We start from the raw sequence: 12,833 nt of genomic DNA, 5'->3' as shown, positions 1-12,833 counted from the left end.
TACAATCCACGATCCCGGTTGCTATTTCATTCTCTTCAACCGCTCTCTTGAAAATAGTGTTAATTTTCATTTCAGAAAAGAGGAAAGTGTTCTTACTCTCTCTCTCTTACTCTCCCCCTCTCCTTCCCCCTCTCTCTTCTCTCTCTCTTCCCTCCTTCTCTTCTCTTCTCTCTCGACCCCCTTCTCTTCTGCAACTGGCCGCTAAGGTCCTGCTAATAAAATCTCGACAGGTTAAAAAAAAAAAAGAGGAAAGCGTGCTCCATGAACTACAGGACCCACTGAGTCCCAGGACTTGATTCACAAATCCGCAGCGTGTCTTCACGCCGAACTTCAGCTTCGGGGAAGACAGCGGCCCGGCAGTCCACGGCCACAACTCCCTAGCCTGGAGTCCCCCAGATAACCCACCTGCCCGGGATTCCCAGGCAGCGTTCCCTCCCTGTGCGGCCATCTGAGCCGCAAACAGCCGCCCTTCACCCGCCCTTCCCAAACCAGGAAAACCACAAGGATCTGGTGTGTGTCCGGATTTACAGAGCGAGGCTACTCAAGTCCCCTCAGCCTATGGGCTACCCTAGAACTCGGACTAGGCACTGTGTGGCTGACTCTAAAGTCCTACGACCACCGGGATTCAGGCAGCCCCTAAGCGCGCAGCGGCGGGCTGGCTGGCACCTCTGTTCAGAGGCCACTCTAGCCAGGTTGGGAGCCGGCAATCTCGTTGCTCCCGACTTGACGTCATCACCCAGCGCCGCAGATCGGCGGCTTGCACGCGCAATCGAGAAGATGTCTCCGACGCCGCCGCTCTTCAGTTTGCCCGAAGCGCGGATGCGGTTTACGGTGAGCTGTCCTGACGCGACACTATTCTTTCCCTGCCTTTTCCTGAAATTTCTCGAATTTTCCCTGGGATAAAGCGAGACAGTGGGGTGTAAGCCGCGGTGTCCATTCCCGGCCCCGCCGGCGCCGGGAAGGTAGGAAAAGGCGCACTACCTTCCCCTTCCGTGGGTCCTCTGCTGTCCGCCTCGGCTTCTTCGCCGGCGCGTAAGTGGACCTGATTATCTGGATGCCTTAATGACAGGCGCCGAGAGCTCAGCTGCATAGTGCCTGCGGTCAAGTTCAGTTTCTCTGTTGGTTAACCTGGCAGGTGTCTCCAGAAAAGGAACTGGTGAAGGGGAAGGGCGGGACTGGTTTAATCCCAGTGACAGGGTTCCCGCTCCGCCTCCTAAATGGCCAGATGTCGCAGCAGTCGTTCACCACCTTTTGACCCTTAGTATCTCACCTTAAGAGGTGGAAAAGGAACTCCCAAGCGGGAAAAGGCAAACATATCACCTTTGGGAAAGGTTACCAGCTGCTCCTCTAGTCTTGCCCAGTGAGAAAAGGTAGTTTGAGCATTTCGAAAAGTAACGCTTTCAGGTTACTTCATTTAACTGATAGATAACACTAAATGGGTTATTTTTATTATTTCTGGTACATGATATAGAAACCGAGATCCTCCAAAAAGTTAGGTGACTTCTCAGATTTTTCTAAATTCAGGATCTACTGTCCTTTTTATATTGCCCATCACAGAAATAAATATATGTGTTAAGATCGTTGTTCCAGGTCATTTCGCTGTATTACCAATATTTCAAGGCATAATTCAACTACTCAGATATTTTGTGCTTTGGTAATCGTAATATTGCCAGGTTGAAAATTATGTGAAAGAAAGAAGAATCTTTGTAGTCAGTAGTTTTTATGTTTGCAAGATTTCCCCCCCATAACAGTGTATTTTGTTTTTATGAATTATGGTTTATGTCATCAGAATCATTTAACTTCAGTCACATTAACCCTGAAAGGGACCATTTAATTGAATGATCTATCCCGTGCTTTTCCAGCTTAATTGAGTGATATCACTTGAAAATATTAAATTGATCTTGATTTAGTAAGGCTGGAGTGGGGACAGCTGCATTTCTAACAAGCTGGTGATGATAGTAAGGACAACAACCCTTTTATGTTACTGGTGAGGAAAAGGGAGCACAGGGAGATAAAGGGATATGCCTGAAGTTACTCAGCTGGTTAGTGTAAGAGCCCGGGATGGGCATTTAAAGTATAAATCCAGCTCCCTATGAGGTAATACAATGACTTTCCAAATACATATGAATTTACACAGAAGAAAGGCTTTGCAATATTTTTGTCTCTAAATTATGATCAGTTGCTTACTATGTATCTTGAGACTGAGCTGAGTGAAGTACCTAGAGGAGGTAGGACTTAAGATAGGTCTGGAAGAATGGATAGAATTTGCATAAGCAGGTGGGAAGAACAGCATGGATGTGTAACACTAGAATGAGCTTGACAGGAAATAATGAAAAAGTAGCCAGACTTTAGTGGAGAGTATGTCATAGAAAGTAGTGGGATATAAGGTTGGGTGGACTGGATAGGATAGTATTATCAAGGATCTTGAGGGAGTTATGAAACTTCAAATCCAAAATGTAAATAAGGAACCATATGTAATTAAAAAAAAAAAAAAGAAAAGCATATGCTCATGAGTGTGATATTTAAAGAGAGAGTAAGAAGGAGCCCAGTGAGGTGGTGGGCACCTATAGTACCAGCTACTTGGGAGGCTGATGCTATAAGACTGCTTGAGCCCACAGGGTCTAGCCAACCTGGGCAACATAGCCAGATTCTGCATCCAAAAAGAAAAGAAAGAAAAATAAAAGGAAGAGGAGGGAAAACTCACAAAGAAAAAGTCTAGCTGGAAGCTCTTACCAGATTTAAAATCATGAGGACCCTGTATCATGAAGTGACATTTGAAATAAAGACTACAGGGCTCAGTGGCAGAGCATTTGCCTAGCATGTGGGAGGCACTGGGTTCAATTCTCAACACCTCATATAAATAAATGAATAAAATAAAGGTTCATCAACATCTAAAAAAAACATTAAAAAAAAAAAGAAAAGAAAAACTACTAAGAAAATGACTGGTAAGCAATTTTTCCCAGGTACAAATCTGTCTTTGTTAGAAAGACATACTGTTGATGAATAATGTATTTTTCAATAAATAATAAGAAAAATATTTCCAATTATTTGCCATTTCTGTTTTTCTAGAAATCTACCAGAGAGGCCTTGAACAACAAAAATATCAAGCCATTATTATGTACCTTCAGCCAGTTACCTGGCAGGTAAGGCATTATTGTCCATGAAAAAGTCTTGCCTGAATATTTATACTTATGCTGCATTATGTAAAAAACAAGTTTTTTTTGTTTTTAATAGTGAAAATGAAAAAAAATGTACACTTGACCAAGCTTTCAGAGGTGTTCTAGAAGAAGAAATTGTAAGTATGCTTTTCTTTTATTCATTGTTAAAATTTTACTGGCAAACTTTTTAAAATGCTATTAGAAAATTGCTTTTATCCTTAGAATGGATATTTATACAGGACTTTTTTCCCCTAGTGTGGGCTTACTGCCTGTGAAAGCTGACTTGATAGAATAAGAGTATTGTCATGATGAAGGATTTTGATAGCGCTGGTACATTTTAAGGGTTTGATGATGCAAAGGTTGACATGCTGTCATGGTGAGCTAGAACTAGAGTGGTTGGAGGTAGGATTGTCTCACTGCTGTATGAATAGTAGCACATTCTGTTGTGACATGAAAGGTCTTGTCTAAGGATATTCAGCTTAAGAACTAGAATTTCATGTCCTCATTTTCTTCTGACATCCTCCCTGTCAGTAAGCTTATGTACATAACTAAGGCTTTTCTCTCAATAAAGAAATTTAATTTAACCACGGAGAACCTGAATTTATTTGCTGTTAGTGAGTCTTCTAAATGAAATAAAAAATTTGAGTGGCATATTCTTGATCAAGCAAAGGTTGAATCACAAAGAGCTTGATTCTCTTTTAGTGTTCATAATATAGGATCCCTTTTTCTCAGACAGTTCTGCATCAAATTGATTCTTTCCTGTTCTTCAGACTGACTCACTTTTTCATTATGAGACATTGGGAAAGTTACTTCCCTTTTGGAGCTTCAGTTTCGTTTGTAAGAGGAAAAATACTATTCTTTCAGTGTTGTGTAAAACAACACAGTGAACAGTCAGTAAATGCTGGCTATTATGATTTTAAAGTCCCCAAGTAATATAGTCCCCAAGTACTACATACTATTAAACCCTTCCTCAGACGTACAGTGCACAAGTATTACTATTCTCCTAGCCCTGCTTTTGCCTTTGATTGAGTTTTAGCCTTAGCATTTCTGTGTTTGGTTAGCTTATGGTCTTAGTCATAGTAATGTAACCATTTTCTGAGACCATTGGACTTTTAGTGAGTCACTTGCTTATTACTTAGTTGACATTTTGCTAGAATTATTAATTCTATATAGGACTGTTCATGTTTTGAATTTTCATCTTAGAAAACATTTTTATCTCCTATATGGAATATTTTGTTCTATATTTGTGATAATCAATGTAATATCAGAGGACATGTTTTTATTGTTATCAAATTAGTTAGTCTGAACTCTTGTCCCTAAATTAAATTGTTTCTCCTCTGTTGGTAGATAAATCATTCATCATGTGAAAACGTTTTAGCTATTATTTCTCTTGCTATTGGGGGAGTAACTGAAGGTAAGTATGGTTTTGTTTTGTTTTTCAAAGTTATATTGGACATGACATGTTTTCCTCATACCTCTGTGTCTGATTTTGTTCATTCTTCAAATTTTGCCTCACACCCACTATTGCCAAAAATTTGTCCCAATCAAATTAATCCACACTTGTTTCTCATCTCTACAGTACAAATTTTGGCACTTTTTTTATTCTCCATTTGTTTCATTCATTCCATAAATATTTATTGAGCATCTACTATGTGCCTGGTACTAATTTAGGATTTGGAGACTCAGTGGTGAATAACATATATGCCCCACCTATATGGAACTAGTGAGTAATGGAGGAAACAGCTGTGTAAATATCTTACTGTGATGTAAGTACTGTGGTTGACTGGGAATGAAGTGTCGTTGGAGGGAATAAAGTAAGAGTAACTTTAAATTTCAGATTGTTTTTCCTTTTTTTTTTTTTTTTTTGCTACTGGGGAGACAGGTCTTTCTAAGTTGCCCAGGCTGGCCTCAAACTTTCTACCTTTTCTACCTCCACCTTCTGGGATTTCAGGCATGTGCCACCAAGCCTACCTAAATTTTAGAATCTAAAGGAATCAGGAAAGGTTTTAGAATGGAAACTAACATTCTAGCTGAAATGTAATAGATGATGAGTTCATCAGAAACAGGAAAGAGCCAAGTTCAACATGGCTAGAGAACTGTGTGGAGTAGGAGGGTGAGAAGATAGTGAGAATGATAAGGAAAAAAGCAGGAATGGTGGATTAAGGTCATTTGTAAAGGACTTTGTATGCCATATTGAAGAGCAGCTGGAGAAGAATAATTGGATTGAGAGAGAATGCCGACAGGAGATTATTAAAATAGGGCAGTAAATGGTATAAGATAGTTTTTAGAAATCTTAAGTAAACCAGGCCTGGTGGTGCATGCCTATAACCCCAGTGGCTTGGGGCTGAGGCAGGAAGATGGCAAGTTCAAAGCCAACCTCAGTAACTCAGCAAGACCTTTTCTCTAAATAAAATATAAAAAAGGGCTGGGGATGAGGCTCAGTGGTTAAGCACCCCTGGGTTCAATCCCTGGTACTTTCCCCACCCTCAAAAAAAGAACCCTTAGGTAAACAAAGTGCATAATAAGTACACAGTGCCTAATACATATAGCTTCTATTAAGGAACTAATACTATGAACATAATAATTAAATATCTTCAGAAAAAAGAAATGAAAAATAGTTTATTAGCATTCTTTAACCATTTGGCTAAAATACTTATTTGATTTATTCAGATAACATGTGAAAACTGGTTTTTAATATAGAAAGCATTATACATATCACATATTAATATCTATTTCTACAAAAACTGGAACATGCATGGTAAAAGTGGCCTTCCAGTGTTACAGCAAGCTATTTTGTGAACTTAAGTCTATAAGTTCTACTTTTACCAGTCAAACTTTTTATACAGAGTGCCTAAAATTTATTCATTCATTAGACATACTTAAATGAGTTTCACAGTGCAGTGTTCCTTGCCTATTTTTTTATCAAACAGTTTATAGTGTGTGTTTAGTTTATTTATTAACTTATTGTATTACTCTTGTGAGACTGGTGATACTTTTACACTTGAAGTTATACAGTGCCTGTACTTAGAACTTTAATTGGGAAAGGTGAGGACTTAAGAATTTAAACTATAAAGTCTCAGGTGCATTTTTATTTTATTTGAAGGGGACATTTCTTCTTGAGAGAGTATTATTTATGTGACATATTTTAAGATTGTTCATAAATAAATTTAATTCAATTCAATGGATATTTATTGAGCTTCTTCCGTATCAGATATTTACTAGTGCAAACATACAAAATGCCTACCCTTTAAAAGTTAGATCTTTTGCAAAGGTTATTAGTTTGGATATCTTATAGGAGATTTATGTACGGTATGCTTCAGAAGCATCAATGAGTTAGTCTGCTTAAAGATACGAGGGAGTCTTTTAGATGAGCTAACATCTACTATATGCTTTGAAAGGTAGAGTCAAAATTTGCTTCATAATAAAGAGAAGGAAGACTGTTTAGGCAGAAAAAATGATAAGCAAAACCATGGGAATGTGAACATTTAGAAACTAGAGAGGGGTATCTGTGGCCAGTGTTAAGATAATCAGAGAGATTGGCCTGGAAGCTGGGATACAGGCTATGAAAGTTCTGAGAGATCATATAACCCAGTGGTTCCCATGCCTGCCAGCTCATCAGAATCACCATGAGCCATTCTCTATTTTTAAATTAAATTCCCAAGCCCTTGCTTAGTTCTGTTGACTTATATTTTTTGACAGTAGAATACAGATAATTTTCCTAAGTTCTATAATTATTGCTTGTGTTACAGACTACACTGTGCAAAGGGAAGAGAATATTCCCCTTGGATCTACAGTATCACAGAGTCCAAGTTTCATTAAGATTTTAATGTCATCTAATCTAATCTCTTATCTCTGGCTTACTCTGCCTCCCTACTATAACTTCCCTGATAGGTGGTTGTATAGCTTCTCTTAAACCACACATTGATGGTGTTCTGTTAGTTCTTATTACTTCAACCCTTGTGATGAGTTGAAATATGCTGCCTTAAGCCACCCACTGGTTCTAGGCAGTATTCTCACATTGCATTCCTGATGCCATAGTAGTACAGAGTAGAGGTCGAAATATTACTTCCTTTTTCTGGATATATTTTATTGATGCAGTGTTTTGGGCTTACTATGCCCCTAGATTTTTTTTTTCCCCTCTCATGTGTAAATGTACGTTTTTAAAACACAGTGTTAGTACCATTATCTTAAAATAGAAAATAGAATGAGTAGGGATATAAAAGTATTTTTAGATAGTCTGAACTGTTAAGAAAAATCTTTAAAGCTTTAACATTGTCTTTAGAGACAAACTAACTTTTTAAAATCACTTTTCCTTGAAACAATACTGTTATTTAAAATGTTAAATCATAGTTGAAACTAAATCACACCTTTTCATCTTTTTTTTTGAAGATAATCTTTTTAAATCAAAGATAATTTAGCAACATTACAAAACATTCAGATGAGGAAAAAGGGAAAATCCTAGTCCTAATTCTCCTTTTAAAAGTTACCATTTATTTTGGTACGTGGTTATAGTTTTTCTGGTCTTTTAAAAACATTTATTGTGATACACTCATACGATTTTGAATCCTACCTTTTTCACTTAAAGCACTTTTCCAAATTATTGTTGTCATTATAACCATTGTTTTTAATTGCATTATATTCTCTCAAATAGCTTAGTGGTGAAGAGAACAGAATGTGGAGCCAGACTGCCTATCCCAGCTCTACCATTTATTGGCTCTGAGATCCTGAACAAGTTATTTAGCTTTTTTTTGTCTCAGTTTTCCCATTCTATAAAATGAAGATAATGTGAATCATCTCATAAGGTTATAAGAATTAAATGTTAGCAAATTTAAAGCTCTTAGTGTGCCTGCCATTGTAAATGCTCTAGATGTTATTGGAAAAAACTACTGTATCACAGAGTGCACATATTAAAAATTACTTAAGTATGTCTATTTTGGACTTTAGGTTGCTTTTTGTTTCTTGTCCCTATAAAACTTTGATGTGTTGGGCTGGGATTGTGGCTCATGCTTGAGGCAAACTTTTAAATTGGTTTGTGTTCCACTTGAAGGTATATGTACTGCATCTACACCTTTTGTATTGCTGGGAGATGTTTTGGATTGTCTTCCTTTGGATCAATGTGACACAATATTCACTTTTGTGGAAAAAAATGTTGCTACATGGAAATCAGTAAGTGCTTTAGTTTCTTTTCCCTGTTAACATTATCTCTGAATAGATCCCAATTTCTGAGAATAGTTTTTTTTTTTTGCTTCTATTTCTAATATTGTTTATTGCCAAAAGTTTGTCCCTATGAAAGAATTATATACTGTACTTTTTTGAGAGAGCCAACTAAGAACCATATGGAGAAAAATTTGAGTGTAAAACTTGATTGAGTAGTAAAAATTAACTTAAAGATACTTTTGGATGTTTATAGCAGATACTCAGTGTTATTTTATATACCTGAAAATATTTTTATTTCTCTGAAAATGTTATTAGCTTGACAAAAATGACAGCACAGTACATTCTCAGTGTTCATTAATATTTTACTTCCTATGACTTATTATTGAAGGGGATATGACATCTTCTTAAGAAAAATTAATAATTTCTGTCTTAATTCCAGAGTACATTCTATTCTGCTGGGAAGAATTATTTATTGCGGATGTGCAATGGTAAGTAATTAATTGAAAAAAAGATTATTTTTAAAAATGTAAATGTGGTCACAAAAATGTGTAGTTGAATTACATACCAGTGATAACATTGGTGTCTTTTGTTGTTGTTGTTGTTTGCTATTTTTTTAATTGATGCATTATAATTATATATAATAGTGGGTTTGTTGTTGCATATTCATAATTTGGTCAGTTTTTGTTTCCCAGTTCCCCTTCAGTGATAACATTTTAAAGATAGACATTAGTATCTTCCTTTTTAGGAAACAGTCTCTGATTTATTAAAACTGATCATTAACTTGAAGCTCTTTTCTAGATGCAAACTATGAAGGTCAGAAAAATGTACTAAAGTTATCTTATCCATGCTGAATTTGTTTTGTTGCTTATAGTACTTTTTGTGACAATGGTTTCTTCCCCATTTTGAGAATCATTTCTTTAGAAAAACATTCATAACAAACTGGTTAAGAAAGTTAGATATTGGTGTTAGACACATTCTGTGTAACATTCATTTCTTTGTATTGTTAGATCTTCTAAGAAGATTATCTAAATCTCAGAATACAGTTTTCTGTGGACGAATTCAACTCTTTTTGGCCAGACTTTTTCCTTTGTCTGAGAAATCAGGTAAGTTTTTATATAGTAAATAACTTATTTGTAGGAAATTGTCTAGTTTCTACTGGATTGAATTTATTATAATAATAATACTGGTTCTAAAAAGTTAAAAAATAGTATAGAAAATTGTTATTGTATTTTCTTTTACTTGTAAACAGTTATACCAATCGTAGATTCTTCAACTTATTAATAATATGCCATTGAATCACGCTAAAGTATGTAGATGTGTACCATCGTGCTGTGTTTCTTTTCCTTTTTTTTTTTTTTTTTGGTGTGTGTGTGTGTGTGTGTGTGTGTGTGTGTGGTACTAGGGAACCACTGAGCTAAATCCCCAGTCTTTTTTTTGTTTGTTTGTTTGAAGACTGGGTCTAGCTAAGTTACTGAAGCTGGCTTCAAACTTTGATCCTCCAGTCTCAGCCAACAGTGTTACTAGTATTATAGGCGTGTTCCACCACTCCTGGCTCTCCTTTATTCCTATAGAATAGTTGTATATGATTTCAGATTCTAGGTTAGCCCTAGATGTAAGATTTCATCTCATGGGAAATAGCCTTGATTTTTATCTCATGTCTTTCATTGTTCTATAGACAAATCAGATATCTAACTTTTGGGATTATAATATAGATTTTTTTTCTCTGATCTTAATATTTTCTTTTTCTTTGGTTTTCTTCAGTATTACAATGATGTATCAGTTTCTTCTTTATTTATCCTGCACGGGATTTGTGGGCATCTTTAAAATCTGTACATTAGTGTTTTTTTCCCACTTATAAAAATTTTATCCAGTGTTGCTTCAGATATTCTATATGCCTCTTTGTATCTCTTTTTGTATTTTTGATTAAATATCCATTATATTGTCTCACTAAATTCCCTGTGAATCCTAGGGGAATCTTTAAGATGTGAGTTTTAGACAGCAGGTATAGTAGCACATGCCTATAGTCCCTATAGACTGAGGTGGGAGGATCACTTGGGCTCAGAAGTTCAGGACTAGCCTGGGTACCATAGTGAAACTCTGTCTCTCCCTACCCCCCACCCCCAAAATAAGAGTTTTAGAAAGTATGTATGTGAAAACCAAGTGTGGTTTTGTGAGCTCATGCACACAAACAGTTAAGTTTTGCTGTGCTTAGCAAAACAAGGAGTTCTGTGAGAAAGTATGAACTCCTTGAACTGTGTCCTTGTTGCTGTCTTAAGAAGATAGGAGAAAAGAAGGTTCCGCCAAGTGTAAAATTTATATATATATGTTTGCCTGGGAATAACTAACCACAAGTTAGTTAAGAAATATGGAGCACTGTGACCATAAACAAAGTTTTCCTGAGAGTGTTTATCCATGCTTGTAAGGATTAAGCTGACGAAAGGATGTTTTTTCTTTCCCCTTGTTTTAATTAACAATGCTGTATAAAAGAAGGAGAGAAAAAAGTAAACACGGTGCTCATTTTCTACTGAATGCATGTGTGTATGTGTGTCTTTCTTAAGCATCTCTGCTGTAGCAGGAATTACAGATTGTCAGTGGGTCTGACATGGTTTTATTTCTGACTTGATCTTTTGCTTAATTATAGATTTAGCATTTTATGTGTTTTGGTTCTTTGACATGAGTTATATTCTTACACAAGTTTAGTTGTCAGTGGATTTGCTTTGAAAATCTTAATTTTTTTTTTTTAATAGGTCTTAACTTGCAGAGTCAATTTAATCTGGAAAATGTCACTGTTTTTAATACCAATGAGCAAGAAAGCACGCTGGGTCAAAAGGTGAGACTAATATAAAACCTCACAGAACATCTCTATAAGTTTGTTGTTAAAATAATTCATATGAACAAGACTTTTAAGTCATCAAAAATTTGAAAACCTTTATTTCTAATTTATAAAAATAATACGTATTTGTGTTAAAAAATTCAAACAATATTTAAAATAGAAAGTATAGCTAATCTGTAATTTAAGGTAGATTATAGAATATCTGTTTTTCTGTTGCAGTGGATTTATACAGTGGCTATATTTAATAGTAGTAATTTAAATTACTACTATATCTACTACATAATCTAAGTCTAAGGTTGACTATGGAGTAGCTACACTTCTATTTTAAACATTATTTGAGGGCTTTTAAAATTATTTTTTAGTTGTGTATGGATCCAATACCCTTTTTTTTTTTAATTAAAAAAAATTTTTTTTGTGGGCCTGAGGATGAAACCCAGTGCCTCACACATGCCAGACAAGCACTCTACCACTGAGCCACAACCCCAGCCCCTTATTTGAATTGTTTTACACAGAATACACATTATTTCTACAATCATTCAGAATATTCTCCATGTAACCTTATAGGACTTTTTATATATATACACAAACTTATGTTGTGTTTTTCCCAAATTAGGTTATATAACACATACTGCTCTTAAATTATTTTATTCTTTTGATGTATTTCTGCATCATTATCAAATGGTTCATGAAAAGTCTTTAAATGGGTATATCATAATTCCACATCATTAGACGTTTAGGTAATCTCAAATATTGTAAAAACTACTAATAGCATTACAGTGAACAGTATTGCATAAGGTGTCTCCTTAGGCGAGTAAAATTGCTGGGTCAAAATCTATACAACTTTCAAATTTTTATAGCTATTGCCCAGTTACTTCTCAAAAAGATTATACCAGTTTTATACCGCCATCAATGACAAGTGGAGAATGTCTTCCCATTTTCCCAACCACACCAACACTGGGAATTTTTGATTTTTCAAAATCTTTGCTTACTTGATATAAATATCTTCTTTGTATTAATTTATATTTCTTTGATTATTATTATTAGAGTTGAAGAACTGGAATTTATTTTTCTTCTAAGAATTGCTTCTTCATACAACTTGCCCATTTCACTGTTGAATTGTTTTTGTCATTGTATGTATTTACAAAAAATTTAGCTATAAACCATTTTTTTCCAGAGAACCTGTTGACCTATTTTGAGAAAAAAAACTGGCTTAAATATTTTTACTATGTCTTCAGACCTATGTTATGTCATTTTCATAGTGTTCTTTAGTTTTTGGATTCCTGTCACATAAAATTCCCATTGTCTTAAAGATTGTATGTTGGGATGTTACTACAATCAGAATTCTCTAATAATGATTGTCTGTCAGTATGTATGTGACTTATTATTTCTAGTATTTATCTTCTGCCTGATAACTACTTCATGACAGGCTGTCCATTTTTTTAAATTTAGCACACTGAGGATAGAGAAGAAGGGATGGATGTAGAAGAAGGTGAAATGGGAGATGATGAAGCTCCAACAACATGGTGAGTTTTTAAGCTCAAGATTTCTTGATTTGAAAAAGATAATTCCTTAATGATTTACCAAGTACTAGAGTGAGGATATAAACCAGGAGGAAGGGAATTATGCTTATAGATTTGTTTTATATGTAACTTTCATATATATGGCTTAAATCCTAAATCAGTAAT

The 12,833-nt window shown here is 35.4% G+C and overlaps 1 protein-coding gene across 2 annotated transcripts in view; it reads left to right on the top strand.

Annotated features, from left to right (window-relative positions):
• Nucleotides 1-749: 749 nt before the first annotated feature.
• Nucleotides 750-12,833, top strand: part of Thoc1 (THO complex subunit 1) — a 48,456-nt gene continuing 36,372 nt past the window's right edge. For both annotated transcript variants that reach the window (XM_077792160.1, XM_026388019.2), the window contains exons 1-9: nt 750-831; nt 3,070-3,143; nt 3,235-3,295; nt 4,506-4,572; nt 8,206-8,324; nt 8,755-8,803; nt 9,323-9,418; nt 11,063-11,145; nt 12,598-12,671. In XM_077792160.1, coding sequence (XP_077648286.1) covers nt 778-831; nt 3,070-3,143; nt 3,235-3,295; nt 4,506-4,572; nt 8,206-8,324; nt 8,755-8,803; nt 9,323-9,418; nt 11,063-11,145; nt 12,598-12,671 — 677 coding nt within the window. In that variant the 5' untranslated portion in view covers nt 750-777. The remainder of the gene's footprint in view (nt 832-3,069; nt 3,144-3,234; nt 3,296-4,505; nt 4,573-8,205; nt 8,325-8,754; nt 8,804-9,322; nt 9,419-11,062; nt 11,146-12,597; nt 12,672-12,833) is intronic.

The sequence above is a fragment of the Urocitellus parryii genome, chromosome 13 (assembly GCF_045843805.1).
Source record: "Urocitellus parryii isolate mUroPar1 chromosome 13, mUroPar1.hap1, whole genome shotgun sequence".
Classification (NCBI taxonomy): domain Eukaryota; kingdom Metazoa; phylum Chordata; class Mammalia; order Rodentia; family Sciuridae; genus Urocitellus; species Urocitellus parryii.
The sequence above is the reverse complement of the archived record's forward strand: the minus strand, read 5'-3'. Positions and strand labels throughout refer to the sequence as shown.